Source organism: Temnothorax nylanderi, unplaced genomic scaffold (genome assembly GCF_030848795.1).
Source record: "Temnothorax nylanderi isolate EJ_2023f unplaced genomic scaffold, tnyl_v1.0 TNYL_tig0027_pilon, whole genome shotgun sequence".
Taxonomy (NCBI): Eukaryota; Metazoa; Arthropoda; class Insecta; order Hymenoptera; family Formicidae; genus Temnothorax; species Temnothorax nylanderi.
Genome location: NW_027249089.1, coordinates 912,618 through 937,789, shown reverse-complemented (window position 1 = coordinate 937,789; position 25,172 = coordinate 912,618). Strand labels below are relative to the sequence as shown.

The 25,172-nt window shown below is 36.5% G+C and overlaps 3 protein-coding genes across 7 annotated transcripts; 2 read left to right on the top strand and 1 right to left on the bottom strand.

Annotated features, from left to right (window-relative positions):
• The first annotated feature begins 45 nt into the window (after positions 1–45).
• Pbgs (Porphobilinogen synthase) lies at positions 46–4,547 on the top strand. 2 transcript variants are annotated; one of them, XM_071701858.1, is made up of 7 exons: positions 46–179; positions 384–547; positions 738–952; positions 1,113–1,260; positions 1,530–1,749; positions 1,834–2,066; positions 2,318–4,547. In XM_071701858.1, the coding sequence occupies exons 3-7, from the start codon at positions 813–815 to the stop codon at positions 2,603–2,605; spliced, it is 1,029 nt and encodes a 342-aa protein (XP_071557959.1). In that variant the 5' UTR covers positions 46–179; positions 384–547; positions 738–812; the 3' UTR covers positions 2,606–4,547. The 2 variants fall into 2 exon arrangements, with proteins under 2 accessions (XP_071557959.1, XP_071557960.1); XM_071701859.1 differs by lacking the exon at positions 384–547 and having other exon boundaries at positions 57–179.
• Positions 4,548–6,183: 1,636 nt separating this feature from the next.
• Hsc70-3 (heat shock protein 70 cognate 3) lies at positions 6,184–11,493 on the top strand. Its single transcript, XM_071701851.1, has 6 exons — positions 6,184–6,329; positions 8,098–8,261; positions 8,375–8,795; positions 9,020–9,385; positions 9,580–9,983; positions 10,096–11,493. The coding sequence occupies exons 2-6, from the start codon at positions 8,125–8,127 to the stop codon at positions 10,748–10,750; spliced, it is 1,983 nt and encodes a 660-aa protein (XP_071557952.1). The 5' UTR covers positions 6,184–6,329; positions 8,098–8,124; the 3' UTR covers positions 10,751–11,493.
• A 318-nt stretch (positions 11,494–11,811) lies between these two features.
• LOC139770119 (RNA-binding protein Ro60) lies at positions 11,812–22,715 on the bottom strand. Of its 4 annotated transcripts, none has more exons than XM_071701853.1 (9): positions 22,568–22,715; positions 21,272–21,478; positions 20,831–21,188; positions 20,245–20,459; positions 19,604–19,833; positions 19,409–19,529; positions 18,608–19,011; positions 17,912–18,071; positions 11,812–17,829 (listed from the first exon to the last, which is right to left on the bottom strand). In XM_071701853.1, exons 2-8 carry the CDS (start codon positions 21,458–21,460, stop codon positions 17,939–17,941), a joined length of 1,650 nt encoding a protein of 549 aa, XP_071557954.1. In that variant the 5' UTR covers positions 21,461–21,478; positions 22,568–22,715; the 3' UTR covers positions 11,812–17,829; positions 17,912–17,938. The 4 variants fall into 4 exon arrangements, with proteins under 4 accessions (XP_071557954.1, XP_071557956.1, XP_071557953.1 ...); XM_071701855.1 differs by lacking the exon at positions 22,568–22,715 and adding an exon at positions 22,338–22,492; XM_071701852.1 differs by lacking the exon at positions 22,568–22,715 and adding an exon at positions 22,098–22,205.
• Between the last annotated feature and the right edge of the window lie 2,457 nt (positions 22,716–25,172).

Genomic DNA, 25,172 nt, shown 5'->3' with positions numbered 1-25,172 from the left:
GGCTAGGTTAGGTTACGCTAGGTCGGGTTGGGGTTAGGTCGAGGCATGCGCCATGCGCCATGCGCCGCGTTGCTCTCGTGGCTTTTTTTAAGCCACGTATCAAATTGAAAATGGAGAGCCACCGAAACGGGACGAGAATGACGAGAACGAAGGGGACAAATATTCTTGCGTTCCGATTGGTGAGATTTCCGATTGTCTCAATTTTCGTGATGTGATACTGGCTTAAAACTTAAAACTCGTGGAAAATTTCAAACTCGCCGCTCTCAGTTATAAAAATAATTATTTTCGAGTAACAATTAATTATTTTCGTAACCTTCGGCACATTTATTTCGATAAGAATTATTGTCGTGAACGAAAGATATATTTGTGCTTACATCTTTCAGCATTCTGCTTGTTAACCCTGTAACCTGTTACGTCACGTTTGCGCGGCACGAAGTCACATTTTTGGTGTGTCACGTTCATTATGCATTAATTTCGCGAATGGTCAACTCCGTTTGTAAATCTATTGACAGTATCCTGAGTTAATTGCATCGTTACGAAGAATCACGTATGTTCTCAATTATTTGTCAGATTTAAAGAGATTTCTAATACATGGTCAAGGAATTTTTGTCTTTGTAACCGAGTTATTTTATGTAACCGTCTTATTTATGTGATTGATGTACCAATACATTTACACGCTTTTAATCAGTTATATCATTTACTTGGAATAACATGTATATGTTCAATTGGTTGTTTAGATATCAGGTTTGATAAAGTCAAGTGAATCGTGTACTTCAGTAAGAAGAGTTACTGTGAATACATATTAAGAGCACATGAGAAATTGGAGCACAATGACGGCAGTTCCAGCTAAGCACACTCTTCATAGCGGAATTTTTCATCCTGTCCTACGAGAGTGGCAGTCACCGAACATTGAGATCACTGTTAATAATCTTATGTATCCAATATTTGTTTCGTAAGTATTTGATCACGATGATATATACAAACATATATGTGTTTTTATTAAATATTCATAGATCTACAAGTTATGCATATTTGTAAATATATAGATTTATTAAGTCAATTATATATTTATGCTTGTTGTACAAATTAAACTTTTACATATGTGGTTGTAGGGACGAAGAAAATGCTAAAGATCCAATTAACAGCATGCCTGGTGTATATCGCTATGGGATTAATCAGTTAGAAAAGATGTTGCAACCTCTGGTTGCAAAAGGTTTGCAGTCTGTTTTATTATTTGGCGTATCGCAACATCTTGAGAAGGTAATATTCATAAAACACGATAATGTAATCTTTCTGAAACTACAATATATATTATAAAACTTCTTTAATTGGTATAAAATTCAATATTTTATCATAACTTTAATTGAATGTTATAAAATATTTAATTAGGAGAGATTTTGTAATAATACAATATTTATAATAGAAGAATTATAAATATTAAAATACATTACAATTATATATGTTCTGTAATTGTAAATTCTATACATATATTCTATATATTATAAATATTGATCAGCTTTTGATTTTAGGATGAGATTGGAAGCAACGCCGATAGTACAAGGAATCCTGTTATTCAAGCTGTACCATTGTTGCGAGAAAAATTCCCTAATTTAGTAATAGCATGTGATGTTTGCTTATGCGCATATACGAATCACGGACACTGTGGTATTCTCAACAATGATGGTAGCATAAATAACGCAAGCAGTATCCAACGGATCGCTGACGTTGCTGTATCGTATGCAAAAGCTGGTATGAGATTATACATTTCTGAAATTTGTTCCTAAGGTATAATTATGTAATCTTTGTTTCATGAACGTTTGTGATACATTACAGGCGCGCAAATTGTTGCACCATCTGACATGATGGACGGTAGGATAAGTGCGATAAAGCATGGTTTAGCTGTTGCTGGATTTTCAAATAAAGTAGCGGTCTTGTCATACGCTGTAAAGTTTGCATCAGGACTTTACGGGCCTTTCCGGGATGCGTCGCAATCTGCACCAAAGTTCGGCGACCGCAAATGCTATCAGTTACCTCCTGGTAGTAACGGACTGGCAGCCAGGGCTGCTGTAAGTTTCATCCCATTATTAATTTTTTTTCTTTATTATAGCTTTATTTATATAATTATAATATTTCCGTAATCATTGAAGGATATTGAGTGAGAGTTTATAGACATAATATTTCATCCTTTAAAACCATATTAAAATTGTATTGATGGGTCTTATTCTGTCTTGCGTTCTGCATTATGAAAACAGATGGAATTGGTATTCTTCGATTTATATGCATATGTGTGATGTATAGAATATTTATTTTTCCAAAGGCAAGAGATGTGGCTGAGGGAGCGGATATGCTAATGGTGAAGCCGGGATTGCCTTATTTGGACGTGGTGCGACATACGAAGGATGCGCATCCAGAATATCCTATATTTGTGTATCAAGTGTCGGGAGAGTACGCTATGTTGTATCACGGTGCACAGAACGGCGCGATCAACTTAGAGAATGTACTCAATGAGATATTACTCTCTATGAGAAGAGCGGGTGCTGATTGTATCATAACGTACTTTACGCCATTAATCTTAGATTGGCTGCAACCGAAAAGCAAGTTATAATTAGAAATTAGTACAAGATAAGAGAACAAATTGTAGATTATTCAATTGACATATACGTAGAAATTGTATATAATAATTTATCTTACATTTGGGCATGATCTGTCTTTCATCTATTTCTCGCAATCAGTCTGCTTTCTTTAGTCAATCTCTAGAATCAGTCCAGTTCAATCTCAGTTTGTGTCTGTTTTTCGGAATTAATCTCACTCGTTAGTTGTCAGTCTTGATTTTATGATTCAAATTATGTTACGGTCGTTCACTATATATTCAAATAGTATTTATTTGAATATATAGTAAACCTATTTGAGAAATCAATATATATATAAATATTTTTTAAAATCGTATTAAAAATATAAATATTTCCATGGTTAAGTATTATTTTATTATAGACACCTAAATTTTATATTACTTAGTTTTATTTTTAAGTACTTTATTGATTCTTGTAGTTTTACATCTTCTATATCAACACCACTTTAATTTTACAGGCCTATGTACTATATGTAATAACAAAGCAGCATTATTGATCAAATGTACCAAGTCTTTAACAGATTTCAAAATGACTGATAACAAAACCCAAACATCACAATATTATGGTTCTGATGGTGATGATAATGACCATCCAATACCTGGGCCAAGTGCTATTACACCATTACATAAAATGGAAATCAAACAACCTCAGGGCACACATCTACCTGCAGGTCATGATATCAATACTCAGATTCTATCCAATTTATCAGAGATTAATAATAAATTAGACGACTTAATCGGACGGATCTCAGCACTAGAACAAGGCCAAAGGGCAATATTGGACACAGTCATGGAGATGAAGAGATCATTCCCAAAATTTATTACACCAGCTATTACACCAGCATTTAGAACCATGGAAGTTGATAGAAGATTATTATAAATCAGAATTTGCGAATTTAAACCGTATTACAAAGTAAATATCTTTTAGTAATATTAAAATTTCTTAAATCTAATAGATTGATCCTTGGTTAATTTATCTGGTGAATGGTAAATTAAATTCAATTACATATTATTATATTTAGCATAGATGGTTGAATTCTACATTCATTAGGTATTAATTAATATACAGTTTGATGAGTAATAAAATTCCCTATATATATATATATATACACACACTACTAAGTACTTAATAAGCGTTGAATCACTTCAAGTCACTTTTGCCCTCTACTATGTTTTAATGTTTTAATCTATCACTAGTATTTAAGTATTATCTATATACTTCAAGTCACTTTCGATTTCCTTTATTATGAATACTTAAGCAATAATTCATTTCAAGTTATTTTCGATTCTTTCGGATTTTAATCTATCACGTGGACAAGTTATTTCTTAAGCGTGAAGAAAAAACAGTACAAAAAAACTAATGCACATTACAATTTTATGCGATCGTTGAATAATAAAATTCTAAGCTAATTATTAGTATCAATTGACTATTATAATTATAGAAAAAGATGTAGAATAAGTTTTAAGAAATTAATGTAAGTACGCACTTAATGGATTAAGTATAAATTTTACAAATTTTGTAAATTATTCTAAGATTTGGATGCAACGATGATGTCACGTTTCGTCATTCACACGTAGACTTGTCTCTATGTGGGAATACCAATGAAATAATGCCGTAGCGCGGTGCGTGACAGGCGTTCCATTTAATTCACTACCTGAGATACCGTTAGACTAAACGGTGCCACGGGTGCGTGCAAACCCAGATCGGAACGAAGTAACATGTTCCATCCGTCATTGTTCGTTTTCCATCCATATAACGTTATATAAAACTTCTGTAATTTTGTACAAATTCTTATTATTTAGAGATATTGTAACTGGAAGGTATACATATAGCTATGCGTATATCAGTAGAAGAGTAGATAAAAACTATCGATATGTACCAATAGATGAAAGATCCAATAAGACAATATTAAGAATTCGTATGATTACTTATAATTATATATATTTTTATAAATATCTTACGGTTACATTTTTCTTTTTTTATTGTTAAGGTGGAAAGTAATGAAAACTGTTATTTTACTCAATATTGAAATTTTAGTACCACATTATTATATTTGCGTACGTATGATTGTATAAATAAAAAAAGTTTACAATTTTGTTAAAAAACTATCTAGTTATATTAGAATATTTTTGAAGAATGTACATTCAATACTTTACATGATCATTTTTTAATGATACTAGACACTGAATACATGTTTAATGTTATTTTCAAATGTGTCAATCTATATTCTAGCATTTATAATCTTCGTGTAAAAATTAAAAAAAAAATAGAGAAGTTTGGACTGAAATATTGCAGTGTTTTGATTATAATGTGTTTAGTCTTATATTTTAGAAAACATATTTTCTCCAAATAAGTAAAATATCTTTTTTCCTAATTTATTAAAAGTATTTATTAAATATTCTTCCTATAATTACATCTGAACATAATTTTGCAAAAATTATATCATAAGAGCTATATATAAAGATCTTCGAATGTTGCAATTTTTATCTTTTTTATATTTTCTATAACACTGATTTATTTTGTACTGCTGAGGTGAATATCAACGAAACAGATAATAATATGTGAAGAGTAAATATATGCACAATTCCGTTAGTCTTTGCACGGGGTTCGCGGCGATTTTTCACATCCCTGCAGAAGTGATGCAATTTATGAAGCACGGTTTTACATCTACTGTTGATGCAGTTGTTTTTGTGGATCCGAATGCCTTTCTTCCCGTGACTAAAAAAGGAGCTGGTACATTTATTTTACTCATTTAATACGTAGTTTTCTACTTTTTCAAATCGTTGTAGTTTTTATTTATTAAGATGTACGTTAAACGATAGTTTCATAAAAAATATTCGTCTTTTTTTCGTTGAAGAAAACGTTAATTCAAAGGAATAAGATTTTTATACTTTATATATTTGTCAGAACAGAGGCACGACTGCACTTTTTTTTTTACAGATTAATCGATGAATAAATAATTTGAAACTAATAAAATATAATACGCGCTTCATACAAAATACATACGTGTATAAGATAAGCTGCGATAAATAGTGCGCTTGTCACTCGTCACTAAAAAAAATTATCACTTCAAGTTATCAATACTCCGATCGGAGCCTTGATTCGAGTTTGTCAATTTTTTAATTTGCAGCAAATACGCTGTTAAAAATATCAATCTTTCAATTTTCAATAGCAATCTTTCTCGGGATTTTCACCGGGATGCGACGGCAGTCGACACCGTGGTTGACGCGATACTATTCGTGATGCAATAAAAAGGCTATCGATACGTCATTTCGAAACGTTGACGAAGAAATGTCGCGGGCGCGACGGTCGCGAGGTCCGTCCCTGGCGCGTCGCACGGTGTGGCACGGTGCTCGCTCGGTACGGCGCGTTCCACGTGTTCCACCCGCGGTATCTAATCGGCCGGCCACGAATCGCGACGGCTCGCGAAGGTTCTGGAAGTAAACAGCCGTAACGTGGACCAATGAGGCGCGGCCAACTGTATGCGCGGCTACGAATCGTGGCCAACGATCTTCCGCCGTGGCCGCGCGTCGTCCGCCAATCGGCGTTGGCCACGAAGTAACACTCCCGTTAATATCCCGGCCCCCGAGCCCGGTGCCGATGTCAGTCGTCGTCTTACCGTTCGCCGAGAATAACGCGAGAGACTCTAATTGCGAGGAGCGCAGAGAAACGTTCAGCGAGCCGACACGTATCCAGCTGGTGAGTGAACCTCTGTTCCGGGTGCCCGGTGAGCCGGGCCACGTTTTCTTAAATTGTACTCGTTGTTTGTCAAGACGCTCCGCTCCGTCGGAGTCCGCCGCCGCGCACCGACGCCGACGTCGCGACCGGAATTCGATCGTCTCCTCGAAGAGAAAGAATTTCCCGTTGTCCCCCGGGGGAATCTCGGGCGTTCCACGTCGTCCCGCTGTCAGTCGGTAGTCGTCACTTTTACGATCGACGATCAACAACGGTCTCTCTTTTCGTTATTTTCGCGTTTTGTCCGCGTCCTGTTTGCCAACGGGCGACACGGTATTTTCCTTTTTTTTTTTTTTCCTAGTACTTACGTTTGGAGACCGCGGCGAGAGAGAGTCTTCTGCCACGTTTGACTCGCTCGCTACGAATCTCCCGATCGTAGAAACTCTTCACGTCCTTGAGTGATGTGAAAGACGTGTTCGTTAAATTGTCAATAGTCGCGGTAATTTAACGGACGGCAATTGATCGATATCGCGTCTCTGTGACGCGTCGAATTTCTAGAATGATCTCTTCGAAAGGATGACGTGTGACTTTGCTCATCGAGCCGAAAACTCGTTCGGCTCGTGAACCCTACTTACTGATAGCTTTTTTTTTTAATTTGTTGAATCGAATGCTCCAGAATAGATTTCACTAAAACCAGGGAGTTGTTCTTTTAGCAGAGATATGGATATAGACCATATAGATCTGATACCTGAAGACATTATTATATGCAAAACGTCCAAAAAAACTATCCCGCGACAGAACATCCCACGACAAAATGTCTAAAAAAATAATATCCCCGTGACAAAATATCCTGCGACAGGACGTCGACGCGAAACGAGGTGCCACATGGGTTTACAACTTTCCACGCGTGGAAAGCCCACGCATGTACTTTGAAGGCACACTATGTGTCTAGTTTAACAATAGTGGAGCCCCCCGCAGGGAGGCGGAACCTACTGCCTCCACGCATACACTTTCCACATGGGTTTATAACTTTCCACGCGTGGAAATGGTCATATATTAGTATGTTAGTATGTACGCGTGTGCTATTGTAAATAGATTCCAACGTCTGTACAGTCGACGAGGAAACTTATTTGATTGTTGTATGGATGTAATAGAACCGACAATGACATATATTTATTTGATTATTTTATCGTGGGTGTTTTGTCGTGGGATATTTTTTCGAGGGTACATTATAGGTTTGTTCGCGTCGCATGTCCCACCATGCTCCTAATCACTCCAACGCACTCCAAAAACTCATCTGCTCCAATCGCCACCTTTTATCCGTGATCCAAGTGCTTTTGGTGTTTATTGGAGTATGCGACGCGAACAAACCTTATGTCTTAGGACGTTTTGCCGTGGTACATAATTTTTTAGACGTTCTATCATGGATCCTTATATGTGATACATTATTATCTGATTGTAATGATATGTAATGTAAAAAAATGACATATAGAGATATAGACATATAGAGATACTTTGCAAGCATAGTTTACTCCAAAATTTATTTTTGACACTAATTTATTCTAATATACATATCAGGTGGATCAAGGATTGTTATATAAGAAATTATAGATGTATATTAAAATTTATGGACGACTGATTTGTATACTGCTTATAATAATTAATAATTGATAAGATAGATATGATATTTAAATGACATTACATTCATAAATAAAATTTGTAAACTTTGTTTTTCATAAAGAGAAATTCAGATCTTACTGATGTGTTAACCCTATGATTATTGATATTTCAGGTATAGTTTATACAAAGCGTACGCAACATGAAGGGAGGAGTCAAAGCTCTACTGGTGGGACTGCTAGTGGGACTGCTGTCAGTCGCCACGATGGCCAAAGAGGACAAAGAAAAGGAAGATATTGGTACAGTGATAGGAATCGATTTGGGTACAACATACTCTTGGTGAGTATACATTGTCACAATGATGCGTTACTAAGAATAATTTATCGAGAGAAAATAATTCATTATCTTTTATTTTTTTGGGCAAATTAGTAAAATGTTATGTGTTTTTTCAGTGTTGGAGTTTATAAGAACGGTCGCGTAGAGATTATCGCCAACGATCAGGGTAACCGAATCACACCTTCCTACGTGGCGTTCACCAGCGACGGCGAGCGTTTGATCGGCGACGCCGCCAAGAATCAACTGACGACAAATCCCGAGAACACCGTGTTCGACGCCAAGCGATTGATCGGTCGCGAGTGGTTGGATCCCACTGTGCAGCACGATGTGAAATTCTTCCCATTCCCGGTCATTGAGAAGAACAATAAGCCGCATATCAAGGTCGATACGAGCCAGGGTGAAAAGGTCTTCGCGCCCGAGGAGATCTCGGCTATGGTATTAGGCAAGATGAAGGAGACTGCTGAGGCTTATCTTGGCAAGAAAGTCACTCATGCGGTAGTTACTGTGCCGGCTTACTTCAATGACGCACAAAGACAGGTGAGGTCTATGATAACTTTGACGCTTTAGTTTTGTCTTTCAACTCCAAAAAAGATCGTATGCTCCAAGTTCAAAAGTATCATGAGTATTAATCAATAAGTCTCAAATTAATATTCTGTTTGAATCTTTCGGCATATTCTGTTGAAGAAATCGTGTTGTAAATTAACTCTATATATAAATTAACTTTGTAATCCTCAAAATAATTTCTTATTTTTTTTACACAGGCCACCAAGGACGCTGGAACAATTTCTGGCCTGGTCGTAATGAGGATTATTAATGAGCCAACTGCCGCTGCGATCGCGTATGGTTTGGATAAGAAAGACGGCGAGAAAAATGTATTGGTATTTGACCTGGGCGGCGGCACTTTTGACGTCAGTTTGCTCACTATCGACAACGGTGTGTTCGAAGTCGTTGCTACTAATGGCGACACCCATTTGGGAGGTGAAGATTTCGATCAGCGTGTGATGGATCACTTCATCAAACTGTATAAGAAGAAGAAGGGCAAGGATATCCGCAAGGACAACCGAGCTGTGCAGAAGCTGCGTCGTGAAGTCGAAAAGGCTAAACGAGCACTTAGTGCCAGCCATCAGGTGTGTACACATTTTTTTATATTTAATTATTTTAAAACTAAGACGTATGAATTTTAAAACTAAGACGTACTGGCGAACTACAATTGCATTGAATTTAAATATTTTATCTACAATTTTTCTATTCTCGTCTTTAAAATATTTTCTTACTGTTTTTATTTTTTATCAGTCTAATCTATTTCTTTTATGTATTACAGGTCAGGATCGAAATTGAATCGTTCTTTGAGGGTGAGGACTTCTCTGAGACCTTGACTCGTGCCAAATTCGAGGAGCTGAACATGGATCTCTTCCGTAGTACTTTGAAGCCTGTGCAAAAGGTGTTGGAAGATTCCGACATGAGCAAGAAAGATGTGGACGAAATTGTTTTAGTTGGTGGCTCGACTAGGATCCCGAAAGTTCAACAATTGGTTAAGGAATTCTTCGGTGGCAAGGAACCATCGCGAGGCATCAATCCTGACGAAGCCGTTGCTTATGGTGCCGCTGTACAAGCTGGTGTACTTTCTGGAGAACAAGATACGGATGCTATCGTACTTCTCGATGTTAATCCTCTTACCATGGGTATTGAAACTGTTGGAGGTGTGATGACCAAACTCATTCCAAGGTAAATACGAAAAATACATCTTTAAGATTATCATTAAATCTGTAAATATTTAGATTATCGACTAGTTGAATCAAGAGTTCTTGCAGTAAAACGATATTCTTTATTTCCGTAGGAACACAGTCATTCCCACGAAGAAATCTCAGATCTTCTCCACGGCATCTGACAGCCAACACACTGTCACGATTCAGGTATACGAGGGTGAGCGTCCCATGACCAAGGACAACCATCTGCTTGGCAAGTTCGATCTGACTGGCATCCCACCGGCGCCACGTGGCATACCACAAATTGAGGTCACCTTTGAAATCGACGCCAACGGTATTCTACAAGTATCGGCCGAGGACAAGGGCACTGGCAATCGCGAGAAGATCGTCATCACAAACGACCAGAATCGTTTGACGCCCGATGACATCGAGCGGATGATCAAGGACGCAGAGAAGTTCGCCGACGACGATAAGAAAATGAAGGAGCGCGTAGAGGCGCGCAACGATCTCGAATCGTACGCGTACTCGCTCAAGAACCAATTGGCTGACAAGGAGAAACTCGGCTCAAAGGTGAGCGACGCGGACAAGGCTACGATGGAGGAGGCTATCGAGGAGAAGATCAAGTGGTTGGAGGACAATCAGGATACCGAGCCAGAAGAATACAAGAAGCAGAAGAAAGAGCTCACCGATATCGTTCAGCCGATCATCGCCAAGCTCTATCAAGGCGCGGGCGGCGGTGTCCCACCCACTGGTGGCGAGGAAGAGGATATCAGGGACGAACTTTAACTGCAAATTCGCGACCCGCTCACCTCGGTTCGCGGTTTAGACTGATTACTCGCCTTCCGAGCAAACACTTTACAGAAGTGTTTGATATATACGAGAGGCTGAGCGCGGTACACACGCGAGATCATGTTCTCGCCGTACGTTTAGCTGAAAGTGGCTGTCTGGTTCTAAGTTTTACTTAGATAATATGTAGTATACACTATCTATCACTTTAAGACTTAGGTTTAAGGAGGGCGTTTGAAGCTAAATGTGCAGTGGGAATAGAAGTCTTCGTCATAAGTCTCACGTACATTTTAAGAAAAATGCGAGAGTATGCTAACAATATCGAAAAGTCGTCAAATTTCGAAAGAATTGAAATCGATGAGAATCTTGATTCTTTCCACAATTTTAACGACTTTCCAATATCATTAGCATTTTCGACACTGCGCTCGTTTCTTTCCCCCGCGACATAAGCATACTGAACTCCACTACGTCGTTAATTTATTTCTAATTGTTTTATATGTTTCTCCACTAAGTGTAATAATCGAACGATCGGTTAATCGTGGAGCAAAGCGCGTTAAAGATGTAATTCGTGAGTATGCGTATATACGACTGAACGAGAGAGTGAATGAAATTCGTGAAGACGCGCGGGCTTGTAACTCGTATACTGCCAGCGAGTTGCATCGTACTATGTACAATGTAGCCGTGTGAGTGTGCAACATGTGTATCAGTAATGCAAGAATAAAGATTTTTTCAGTAAACTGTAACTTCTGTCGGCATATATCTTGTGGGATATTTCGCATCCCAAGATCTACCTACAGATCCTGAGACTCAATACACAAGTAGATAACAAGATAACACAAATGTTTGAAGAAGTAACGTCTTAAAAACTTTCCAAATACGTTTCTTTAGAATCTGGTGTCGCTTAGCCACATAGACGTTTACAGTTTTTTTTTCTAAAATAAACGAAGTGTTCAGATTAAACGTAAGAATGAAATCAAATTTCTGTTAAATAAGAAGATTCCACTTGAAAACTTATATATTCTAATTATCTTCTAATCCGTCGACATAATTACAGTGGGAGATCGTTTTGAGAAAATTTATTTAAGGATCCAGTTCATATCGTAACAAAAACAGCACGGAATTTGTAGACATAATCAATTCCCTATAATATCTTAATTCGCCTATTGTGTACCGAAATACAACCGTTAACAGACACGATGACAATAACATAATTCGCTCCTTCGTGAAACTCCGACGTTAATTTGTTCAGAGCAATTTAATCGCTGGACTTACGCAATGTTTCACAAATTTACTTAGGTATAAAAATAATATCGAAATCTCGCGACAGATGTTTATCGCGCGTGTACGTGATTAGGATGGAAAATTCGTACGTTGGAAAAGTTTCGCGATCTCGAAATAAAACTTCAAAAGGACTGTTGCTTAGGCTACTTTTATCTCTTTGCTGAATAGTGTGTCTTTCAAGAACCCGATATATTGAAGAATAATTATGTAATAATCTAATTATTTCACCCTGCGAGGACAAAAAAGCAAATATTCTTAGTTTTCAATAAATACAATTTACTGATATATATTTAATTAATTATCGAAGATAATCATTGTGACACGTTTAGTCACATCTTCGTTATGTATTTTTATTTCTGTTCTGAAAACACGAGATGCTACGAAAGATTTCAAGGACATTGATTCTTATAAAATTTAAAGCAAAAATCTCTTAATTTTTCGACGTTAAGAATTAAGAATGGCAAACAGATCATTTTTTTTTTAAGTTTTGATTCATGGTCTGGTTTCGAAACTTCTCCCACGCAGCTTGTACAGTTTTTTTTTACTTCGGTTTCCGCAGATTCCGATGTACCATAAATTACCGAGTAATATATCGCTTTACGAGTGTAGTCTACGTAGTAATAATACTATCTTTAAACGAAAAAAACGCTGAGAAATTAATTCGCATTATTCAATTTCGGGCGCTGCGATTAGCGCGTAGGGGAATCTGAAGAGGAATAAGCATCGAGACTTTCAAAAGATTTATCTCCTGTCACACCGATCCCTTTCACAGCGCGAGAAGGAACGCGTGGTGGCCGCAATGACATCAATTTTTTTGACTAACGCTTGCGATAAAGGCATGAGATTTTGAGGAGGGATCACAGTGTGCACATCGAGAGCTGAACGGGGAATCTTTTAAAAATCTCAAGACCTTTCTCAGACGCCCACGTATGAAACGTAAAGTACCATCGAACAGGTAGCAGTGAGTGAACGGTATATTGTTTTGCCTGTGAATCACTTTTACAGGATTTTCCGTATGTAAAAAGATAAGGCCAAAATATAGGCATTCAGTGTGTGAATCACGAACCAGAAGGACAATTTCTCTGTTCTCTTTTCTTTCTTTTTTTTTCGTCGTAACTCGCAGAGTTAGTACAATTCGCTTTTGCTATTTTACACTGAGAATAAGTAACGAGGTATTTCATTGCGGTTTGTACATGTAGAATTGAATATTGTTCCGTTCTTCGATTTTCTTTTCTCTTCATTTTTTTTTGTATTTTTGGCATTTGCATCGAAAACTTCGAACAACGGGCATTGAGCATTTCTTTTTTGTCTAGTTTCCTATTAGATCGTTGAAGCGACAATGTACTAATTATGGAATTATAAGTTTTGTTCTCGTGTATATAATCCTAAGGAACCATGGCGCTATCTCGTACTTATGTATACGTAGTCAAGCGTAAGTCTGCATACGACTGAAGAAGCAATGCGTGAAAGAACGTTTAAAAAATAATGGAAGTCCTTTGGTTGACTAATCGTCGGCGTACCCGATTGTTTCTCCTCGGAAAAAGGAAAGATCTGCCGGCATATAGAGGCGATTGAGACGAAACGTGACTTCCGATTGTCGGAAGTACGTGCGGAATCAAATCGAGCAATTATCGCGAGCGACACTTTCTTTCTTTTTTTTTTTTTAACTTAACACTGAAATGCCGCTAATAGAAACGGAGTGGTACCTCCTACAGTCCTTAGTCCTATACAGATTTGCGGTCAACCGACACTTGCTCCGAGACAGTCAGTAATGCGTGTCCAGCGGCGCGTAAAATACTATGAGTATCGGATAAATATCGTTCGTGCTTCCTGGTCGAAATCAATGGTCAGTCCGGAACCTCGGAGAATCGTCTTCGGCAAGGAAGCTAAATTTGTCCCCCCTCTTCGATATCGCGAAGTGCAAGGATGTAGCGGCGACCGAGACCGTGGCACTTGGTGCCGCGACGTACCCGACGGTGTCCCTCGAGTCTCCCGTTACATCCCTTTGTTTCCCATTTTTTAATAACTACATAATGCGGAATTTCCTATTTTCCTTTCTCTCTCTCTCTCTCCTTACGCGGTAAATATTTTCTTCTTTTTTTTTCTTCGTCTAGCATGAACACATTCAACATATTGTTTCTTTTTTTCTTGTTTAACTATACAGCACATCCTGAAATCAATGGACTGTGAAATAACAGCATGGAGAAGTGATTCTCTTCAGATTCTGGCTGTACTGCTTTCTATCTCTCTCTCTCTTTTTTTTTGCTTTTCTTTTCCGTTTTCTCTCTCCAGTGTGCCAGTCTATATCATATCTCGGACGTATATATATTCTTATAATAGTAGTATTAATGAATACACATGTATCTGCGTGCACCGCGAGCGGAAAGGATTCCGATTTTAGATTTATTTCTCGAATCTCGTGACCCTTGACTATACTCGATATTACAGCTAAATTTAATATATTATAAGTAATATAATTTTCGCGCAACGCTATATGAGATTAAAGTGGAGGTCGGAGCTTGTACTATGATAAGATTGCTATCAGAGATTGAGATTTTTAGAATTAAATTGGTCGACTCTTGTAAACGTCTGTAAAAAAGAGCTTAGACGAAGTGCGGGGAATCCTCTCCGCTCGCAATATCGCTCCCGTACATATAATTACAAATACTTGTAATGCCTACTTGCTAATGCCAATGAATACATTGAGCTACTATATATATGATCGTAGCATATATACTCTTAAAACTCTTGTTTTAGTAACTAGACATTTCGTTTCTGAAAGAAGTTTTTGCCTTCACGCTAGAAGTTTTTTCCCGTAAAAAAATGCGCTAGAGTTTTCTTTTCTTCCTAACACTGAACGATTTAGACACGAGTGTGTGTGTGTGTGCAGTAAGTGTGTATAAATAATTTCTCTAAGCGCGCGAATGCTCGCCAAAACACGAAGTTCGAGTAGGAATATAGTCCAGCGTAGAAGATATATATACTGACTTCACTCCCGATAAATAATTTATACAGAACTCTTTGCGGGACGCTGCGCAACCGAGATTAACAAACATTCGTGTGGATTTTCTTTTAAAATACCACTCTTAAAAATAAATCTATGCATAATACGTATTACAGATTTTTTTTGCCGAGTTGCAAGCGCAATTCTGCTTGAAATTTCTATATGGAAAATTAATATATGCTTTAATCGCTATATACAAATGTGTCTTGGAATACATACGCCTTTTGATAAATAATATGGAACCGATTTCCCTTACTTTTTATTTTTTGAAGAAATTTAACTAGTCGCCAATTAATTCTCTTAATAATTTATTAAACAAATCTCTCTTGACAAAAGAGACTTAAGATAAAAAGCTGAATTCTTTTCTAATTCTCCAATAATTCTTGCCTAATTCGTCGAAAGTCTGACTTTAATTAGTTTGACTTTATTTTCATCAGGAGCAAAATGCAGATTGCTTAAAGAATAGTCTACTTATATACCCTTTTCGGAACACTGTTCTATTGAAATAGAATTTACGCCGACAGCTTTCGATCCGCAGATTATCGGGGACAGCTGCAAAGAACAGGTGAATAGTTAAGCACTTAGTTCAAATTTGTTTCGAAGACCTGAGAGTTCATCCACGCTGTACTTTTTAGCAATGTGTGTGAAAGAGGTACGTGCTTCCGTGGTCTCATGCGAGAAACGAGGGAAAAACCCGACAACAATAATCGGCAGATCGAGAGCCCTCTTTTTTTCTTCGATACAAAATTTTCAACAAAAAATTCATGCGCTAATTCGCGCAGAGACTCAACAAATATCAAACACGGTGCGCTTCTGGCCGCGTCACTTAAATATCATTTCCCTAGTTTGAACAACAACAATGTATCTCGTATCACAGTATTATTCAGTAGTGTATTTAGTATTTGTCTCACGTTCACTTTGGATATGGCAAATATGAGATAGTAACAGTAAAATTATACTAATGTAAGTCTATAACTCTTTGGGGCTAAATGCATATCACAGTGGGAAAATTTTCAACGTTCCTATGTTCACCATCTTCTACGTCTTCCGCTTTCTTCTTTCTTTTTTGTCTTTTTTTAATACTTATTTTTAGATTATTATTTAACCGTCCAGAAGCGCACCGGTCCCAGAAGCGTGTCACTTTTTTTTCTTTAATAAGGTCACGTTATCTATACGCATTATTACGAAGCATCACCGCCAACCAGAAACAAGCAAGCAATTAATAATATTAGAGTAAGATTTTTTTTACCATTAGTCAAAAAATGCACCGTATGTTACTTGAGATACGTGTTTCCGTATCCACTATGCAGTCTTATCCTAATTTTTCGCTGCGTAATGCACTACTGAAACATAGGACTATTAGAATTGTACTTCTTTTTCCTAGTTTTCAAAACAAGATTGTTTACAGTTGCATATGAAACTTCGGGTTTTCAAAAAAAGTTTCAAAGTTTTACAGTTTCGCAAAAACTATTTTGAAAACTAACAATAAGTAACGATCTATCGCGGGTCGTTCCCATAAACGTTAAAAAATTAAGTAGAGTTTAAGTTAGAGTTACCCCTAAGATTTAAGCAAGTCTCTGTATCTCTATAAAACTAGGAAGAGACAGAGAAGTTAATTTTAATTAATGTTTATGGCAGAGCCTTAACTAGCTCTCCGCAGACCGCACTGAGCTTTTAGGCAGAGACAACTACAGAAGTTTTATAGCTTTTCAGATGATGGGGAAACGAGGACTCGTATGCGGACCGCGTGAGCACATGAGTTTGAGAATACTGGCTTATAAGAACGACCTTATGATGCGTACTATGATAAATATATATCAAATAAAAGAAAATCTCTTTTGAAACTGCTTTAAAGCTCTAGTAAAACATCTGACAGCTTTTAAAGTTTTTAAAGTTTTAAGCAAATCATGCTTTAAATATAGTACACAACAATGTAAAATATTTTTTGAGACTTACAAATTAATGTATATTATTAAAATGTAAACGTAGAAAGAAAAGAGAAGTTGTAATTAAATATAGAATATCTCAAAAATTAACGTAAAACTGAGATTTCATGTGCAACAGTTTAATAAAAAATAGTCCGTAATTAATCTATATATTGCTTATATAATCGGATCGATACGATACTGTATTAACGTTTGCTAAAAATAAAATGCCGAGTTATTTAAATCGTATCGTCAGAAATCCGAATATGTGTAAAAAAATACCTGATCATTTTGTTAACAAAAAAAGGGAAATGCTACACAGCTCTTTCCTAACACTACGAACATGTAGTAGATATCAATATTACCGTCATGCCAATTATAGTGCACGACCACTTTTCTTAATCACCTTCATCGTTTACCTATTTGCAGTATGTTTTAAAAAGTATATTGTCCCTATTGGATCTTAAAAAAAATTAACGGATAGCAAAATTAAATAATTTGATTCAGTCATGGATGTGCAAGCAAGCCGACATTCGGAACTGATGAAGAAGGTGAGATAGCTTAAATTCCAAAATTCTCTCTCGGCACTGTTTTAAATAATTTCTAAAAACTCTCCGTAACTTTCCTCCGTCTTCACTCACGTTCTTTTGTTAGTATGCTTATTAATCAAACTTGATTTTGAAGAAAAACCTATATCCTCACCACCAGCTTCTAAAACTGCCAAGTGCTTATATAGTGAACAAATGGATTCTTTCGATGATATTTTGATGACCTTAAAGACGTAGTCATATTGAAATATGCTTTAAGAGGATAAATTTTCTTCTCGATTGACCGCTTGTGACTTGAAGAAACATGTTTTGAAGAATCTCCTGCAAAAATACAATAACAAAGATGTTGAGGTGACTGTATCAACAACCAATGTGTGATCATCTTCAAATTGACGCTATTTACCAATAGAGATTTAACTCATGCTTGTATCTAAAATAAATTCTTGGCGAACGCCTGAATGACGTTAGGTACGGTAGCATCGAAACCGTTGATCGTCAGAACGTGTCGGTCATAGGGCTGTTTACAATATGGTGAGGAAGAGCATAAAACGCAAGTAATCAGTCTGCAAAAAGACCATAGTTTTATATTTGCAAGATATATTGTAAAATTAGAACAACTATTATTCTGTTTTTATTATGAAATAATGGAAATCTGTAGATATCTGTATTTCAATATAGAATAACTGTTCAGGTCTGAGACATTAATATATTTTAATTCCATTAAAAGAATGTTAAGATTATGTTAGTATCCATAATTTGTTCCTATAGAAGATGTACATTATACAGTATGTACATTGTAATAATAATCATATAAATCATTTCACAAAAATTTGCTAAAACTGCTTTACAGCAAACTACATTTATAATTTTTTTATTACTAAAAACACATTTTAATACTTTATTGTGACTTGTAATTGATGATATATTCTAAATAAATACCGTCTCTTTATATGGATGAGAATATTAAAGGAAAATAAAAGTGTAGAAATGTCTTAGTAAATTCAATTGTAAAATATTGAGAAACAAATTCCAACGAATCCGTATGGCTTCGCTTTCTCAATTTAAGAAATTCAGGTGATAAATAAAATTGCGCACTTACTTTGTATTCGGAAGTTTCATATTCTCTTTGTACACTATCAGCTTTTCCTGGGATTCATCGTTCCTTTGGAATATTTGATCCATAATGTTAATAAAAACATCGTACCGCTTAGAGTTGTCTGTGGCCCACAAGATTGGTTTACTCGTGTTGGTACTTCCTATGGGGATCGCCCGTAAGGTCTCCAAAATATGGTCGAAAGAATCCGTATTGCAGAAATTTACTGGAGAAATTCCGTTGTTCGTAAACGTCGCTATAGTAACGTCCTCCTCGGAACGTAAAAGTATCAGCGCAATCAAAGCAGCCGTCTCGATGCCAGTCATATTACCGTTCTGCCAAGTGTGTATTTCCATCGATTTGTTTGTACTGATTGTCACTAAGTAGCGCAAATTCGTAGGTTGTATATTCTGTAAATAATTATAATGGCAATAAGACAAATAAGCTAGATAATAATGTCTATTTAAAGCAACACATGCTCGTTAGTTTCATTGATTTTCATACTATTATAAAATGTTTCAATAAGTTGCCAAATTGCATATATGTAATTAAATTCGCTTTAATCATAAAAAAACTTTAATAATGAAAGAACTAATAAAAGCTAATAATCATATTTTTAAACAGACAGATAATTAATATGTAGTTTTCAAGCTGTTTATTATTTCACCTACATACAAATATACTTATTTTTATCCATATTATTATATTAATAATTATGAAAAAACAATTTATATTAATATCACTGAAATTCATAACTACTGAATCACTTAATAACTCACAAGACAATATTCAAAAAAATCGACTTACTTTAAATGACAGACAGAATGCCTCTTTTAAAGCGTCTATTACTTCGTCATTTGGCTTATACTCCGGCGACGTAGATTTCTTTGCTAACATTCGAACTTTTCGTTTCTCGAAGGTCAAAGCTCTAGAAAATGCATATTTATCAATGACAATCTTAAGTCATCATTTAAATCACACAGAATACTGTTGCGCACTTACTTTCCGGAACATTGATAATTTTGTAGGGTAATAAAAACTAATGCTGGATGAACTTTACTGGCCTCAACGTAATGTGAATCAGTAAGTCGTTTCGTTACTCCCTCGATTGCTAGATTAGCACGATCAGCAGGATCAGCACTATCAGCAGTAAGACACCCAAGGTTGTGAATCCTTTGCAGGTTGTTTAGAAGAACACCAACATCCATTGACATTAGCAATGTAGTCCAAACCTACATATGAAATAATGGAACGTTATGTCAATTCGTTGGAATCAATTTGTCATAAATATATTTTTTTACGCCAATCATAAACAACATTTTTTTGTTTATGTTGTGTCTAAAAATATCGAATCTCTTTTTAATCTTATGTGATATTATTTGAAAATGTAAAAATCTGATAATTTAACAATCTTATTCTTTGCAACTACTGAAAGTTTAGCACTATGTATCTTAATAATTAAATTTAATTTCTGCAGAAATAATCTTGTATACTATAATATATAGTATACAACTTTATTTGTCATTTCTAAAAATTAGTTGAAAATTATTTTTGGTAATATTAAATTATACCAATATTAACTTATAGTTTCTAATAAATTAATGGCAAAATAAAAAATATGCTTTCGTATGTCGGCATTATACCTCTTTGGATTTTAGCAAATGTCCAGGTACATGATCTAAAGAGAAATCATTTGTTTCCAGCATACAGGCAGCTGCTGACTCATCTTCGCAATGTTTGAAGTTTTCAACAGCTTCCATGTATTTTAGTAGGTCTTGCATCTTACTGCTGTCAGCTGTCACTTCTTTTTTGGTCTTTTCCAAGCCGTGTATTACATACTTCAGTATAACTTTTTTTTCTATTAAATAATTAATTGCCTAAGTGATATATCTTTACCCTTGATTAATAGTTTTAACCATTCATTATGACAACGCAAATCCATTGTGATTTACTTTAGCTGTTTAAATTTACAAGTTATATAAACATAAGCTTTATTGTCATATAATTTTATTATTTTATTACATTACTAATTTTAGGCAACTTTCAGTCATTACTATTATTCTTTAATCTAATTATAATTACATTAATACCAATTGTATGTAAGAATATAAGTAAAAAAAAACAAGATTAGATTTATATAAAAAAGGAAACAAGAGATCAATAAAGTTTAAATAGTATTTTACATGGATTTGTGCTTTCTTCATAAACTTGAAGGTTTTGTATGTTTACCTTCAGTAGTGCCTAGAGGATGAGCCATTTTGACAATATCTTTGTGTTTCCAGCCATACCTGCTTCTATATTTCGTGACACAGTTTATAAAATCCATTGGTTCCTTAGAGAGGTACCAATTGTTAATAGCTTTCCTCAGACCGTGGCCCCATCCTTGCGTAATATAATTCAACTCTTTCTCTCTGCACAGTTTAGAAACAAATTTAACGAACAGAATAAAATCCGGGGTAGATGCACAGATCTTTTTCACGCTGTCATACGCTTCTTGACGTAATTTCTCGCTTTTATTTTGCCTGCAGCAAACAGCGAGGGCAAACACCAAAGCCTCTGGATGTGTAACCAAATTGCTCTCAAATGCCTGTAACAGTCATTTTAGAAATAGGTGATTATGGTATATAAATACTTTTGTACATATATTAAACAATTTATACCAGTATTTACCTGTGTTATCAGTTTAATGGGTAACAATTGCTTCTCCTCATCTTCGGCAAGTTCTTCTATGGCTATAACATTCCTGACTATAAAATAATGATGGGCAAACCAATATCCAGGCTGGTAATTGGGGTAATCTTTTCCGACATACAGATATCGTTTTAAACGTAATTCGGGGTCATTGCTTTCTGCTGCCATTTCCCAGTAACAATTTGCCTAAAACAACAAATAAATTACAAAGATTTTTCAAATACTTATAGCTTGAAAAATTAATTATCATTGACAAATATCATTGACAAAGAACAATTATCAGCGGTCGCTTAGCTTTCAATCTTCAAACAACTAGTACTCTTCTTATTTTATATTTCCTCAATGGGCAAAAGCCTATATAATTCATATAAGTTTTCAATTTAATTGTTTCTAAAAGCAACAGTTCTATTTCGGCTTATTTACAACATTTAATGAGATTGTTATGAGTGTAATTGTCATAAAAAAAAGTGAAATATTAGGCAGAACCTATATATGATAAAATATAGAATAAGTGTGGAGTATATATAAACATACATGAATTTTAAATTGTGTTGCAAGTTAGGATTATACAAAATGTTTACACAGATCCATCTTCTGATAGACAGAATATGACATTCAGAAAGAGACATAAAAGAGACTGTTTATGCTGGGCAAGAGCTTCAAAAATTATACCGTCGAAAAACACGTCGAGTGTTATTCAACGGTATTGTCAGGGGCATGCGGGGCAGCGAGGTACTCCGCGCTTTAGAAAATTCGAGCGTTTCGACTTGGATCACAACAAGCAATCGTTTTCACACGTTTTTACGTTCGACAGTAGGCGTTTTACTCCATTTTGAATCTCTCCTCGAAAAAAAAAAAATGCGAAGGACACTCGATCCGCATTATTTACATGACCCATTAACTGGATCGCGAATTACAGGTCGCGTCTGACACACGTACAAACAGCCACACGTATACATGCACGCGCAAATCAGACACCCGTGCGGCATGCACGCGCATGAGCGCGGATTCCTTCGCGAGGATCGCGCGTATCACCTGGTTTTACCAGATAAGGTAACGCGGAGATACGGAAGGTGATGCGATCTTACGCATTCACGTACGGATGCAGATACACGCAGGTATGCACGCACGCACGCACGCACACACACACGGCTGCGAGTCCGTCGCGGAAGCGACGCGAAGTTAGCGCGGAGTCAAACGTGAGGGACGCGAGGGACGCATGCAATCGTCTCCAGCGTCTCCTCGCTCCTTGCTCCTTCCCGTTCAGCGATTTACCTTGCGTCAATGTGGACCGACGTGCGGAACAACCATGCACAAGAGGAACGGAAACTGACCACTGACGACGATATCGCGCAACACCAACACCACGGTCACGACGTGCGGGGTGCGGGGGCCGGGGAAAAGCGCATTGACGCACGGAGCGACGCGGAGCGGCGACGGCCCGCGTCGCCGCGTCGACGTTTGTCGCGTGGGTTAAACGCGACGACGCTGGATGGCGCCACGCTGATATTTCGGGCTCTCCGGCTGATATCGATAACTCGAGAAGATATTTCTTTCTCCCTCTCTCCTCTCTCTCCTTTCCACTCGCCTCCTTTTCCCCCTTGCCGCTGCCGCTTACTGATCCACTCTTCCCCTTCTCTCTTCCACTCCCCCTGCCCCCCCCCCCCACTCTCCCTCTCTCAACGCGGTTTGAAGAAAACATTCTTTTTTGCAATGATAAAATAAACATGCCATTATAATTTATATGCCACACCGCGATGCGTATTGCGATTCTCATGTTAATTATTATTGACCGACAGGAATGACGATGCCGTAAATTAACAATTAATGAGAATTCTTGATCGGCTTAGTCACTTGAGAATATAAAATTGTTCCCACTTCGCGAATATATCAATTCCTGTCGGACGTATATGACGTGTCGCATTCGCAGTTAGGTCGACGAAGCTGCTGCGAAAGTGGCCTCATCGGGACTCCGTTCGTTGTACGCCGGCCTTTAAACGCGAGATGCACAAAAACGCCGAGCAAAACAATTTTTCCCCCTGCGGCCACGCTGCCGCAGGCTTCCCCCCTTATCGTTATAACTTGTAAGATCAATTGCGAAGATCGAGATAAGTTTAATGAAAATAAATAGACGATTCTACGTGACGCGGTCGATCGATCAGAATTATCTCGCCTCTATATTTAAATCGGTATCATTTATATATTTGTTCTCTAATCTTGTAACCTGCGACCAAAGAAAAGCCGACGTGTTATCTCTAATCAAACGCTAATCGGGCTCTAATATTCCGGAATTTAATCGAGTATTTTATCATCTGTATATACCAAGGCAACGTCGTACGCGTGCGAGATTCAGAATGTGTGTGTTTTTTTTAAACTCTTTCATCCCAAATCTCACTATACCCGCCGATTACACAATCGAATCTTGGGATGACGTAAATTTTTGCCGAATTGCTTTCCGACAGGAGTTAATTGTTATATGTGTTACGCAAGAAATCAATTTTTATCGGAGCAACCTCACGAAAATTTACGTCATCCTGTGTGATTCCTGCTGCATATACAGATCAATAATGTTCTCGAACATTCAGTGAAATCATACAGCAATATATTTCACATGTATATTTATAATTAATAATTGTCTATAAAATATATTTAATTGTATTTTATATACATAAACATAACTCTATACAATTTATATGATTTTGTACATATATATTAAATTGAATATCTTATATACAAAATGAGCCAACAAAAATTTCATGCTTTTTTTCTTACTAATTTGTGTAAAATATACATAGTGCAAAAAATTCATCAACTTTACTTTTAAGGGAAATGTATAATTGTAATAAATTCAATCGTGCTGCTTTATTAATTTGATTAGTAGCCACCCTTTCGAAATCATCTTAAATAATAATAGAAGGCAAGTGACATATATATCGTTTTAAAGGTCTTTTAATTCTCTTTACAAAATCATGTCTTGTTTTTTTTTTAATTTGGACGAATGTTTTTCGAGATATCGCAATCAAAAATCTTAAAAACTGATAATTCGTAATCTACGAAAAAATTCACTTTAATAAACATTTGAATGTCTTTCGAGCAGCCTCCATAATACAATAATGAAGTCTCTGTTCAAAGTTGTTACGGACATTTCGAAACATTTCCGACGTTATTCCACGACACTCATCCATTACCTAACTGTTGAAGAAGATCCGATTGAATGATTTATATTATGAGGTCATTCGATTTGTTCTATTAAATTTTTTTCTTTCGGGACACTTGAAATTAAAACTGGCCACAACGCCAGATTCCATGCAAGATGTACATATATGTCAATAGTGCCAGAAATGTTTCAAAATATCTGCAGCAATTTTATACAGAGATTTTATTATTGTATGGAGATTGGTAGAGAACATCTCGGCATATATATGCTTCGCACAAATCAGTCAGTTAAAAAACTGGGGAAATTTTCATTGATTCACCCTGTGTAATCAATCGTATAAATATATAATTAATATTGAAAAGACTGATCTCCAATCCTATCACATTGTGTTGTATTATCCGATTATCGAATGCAATAAAAAAAGGGGGACTGAAAATTTGTAGGACATGTATCTATTTATTACACACACACACATATATATATTATTTAGGATTTAGGGCAATACGGGATATATTTCCTGCGAGGCAGCAATCTCCACAAACTTTTAAACTGCACAATACGTTCCGCGCGCGAAACCTCCGCGCGTTTTTCCCATTATTTTCGTTTCTGCCGATCGCGCGTGCGGGATTCGACGATCGAGTCCGGCGCGAGAGTTGCAGATACGTAAAAAGAATCTATAAAAATACAAACGTGTAGCGATGTATACGCGACCGAATCGCTTTA

Coding starts and splice junctions, on each gene's coding strand:
- Pbgs (XM_071701858.1), top strand. CDS start 813: ATGAGAAATTGGAGCACAATGACGGCAGTTCCAGCTAAGCACACTCTT. Junction 1,261..1,529: donor TATCGCAACATCTTGAGAAG/GTAATATTCATA, acceptor TTTTGATTTTAG/GATGAGATTGGAAGCAACGC. Junction 2,067..2,317: donor GACTGGCAGCCAGGGCTGCT/GTAAGTTTCATC, acceptor ATTTTTCCAAAG/GCAAGAGATGTGGCTGAGGG.
- Hsc70-3 (XM_071701851.1), top strand. CDS start 8,125: ATGAAGGGAGGAGTCAAAGCTCTACTGGTGGGACTGCTAGTGGGACTG. Junction 8,262..8,374: donor TTGGGTACAACATACTCTTG/GTGAGTATACAT, acceptor GTGTTTTTTCAG/TGTTGGAGTTTATAAGAACG. Junction 9,386..9,579: donor CACTTAGTGCCAGCCATCAG/GTGTGTACACAT, acceptor TATGTATTACAG/GTCAGGATCGAAATTGAATC.
- LOC139770119 (XM_071701852.1), bottom strand. CDS start 22,190: ATGGGTCATGTAAATAATGCGGATCGAGTGTCCTTCGCATTTTTTTTT. Junction 21,479..22,097: donor TAAAACGCCTACTGTCGAAC/GTAAAAACGTGT, acceptor TTGTTGTTTTAG/GCAAATTGTTACTGGGAAAT. Junction 18,072..18,607: donor ATGAAACTTCCGAATACAAA/GTAAGTGCGCAA, acceptor GTCTTTTTGCAG/ACTGATTACTTGCGTTTTAT.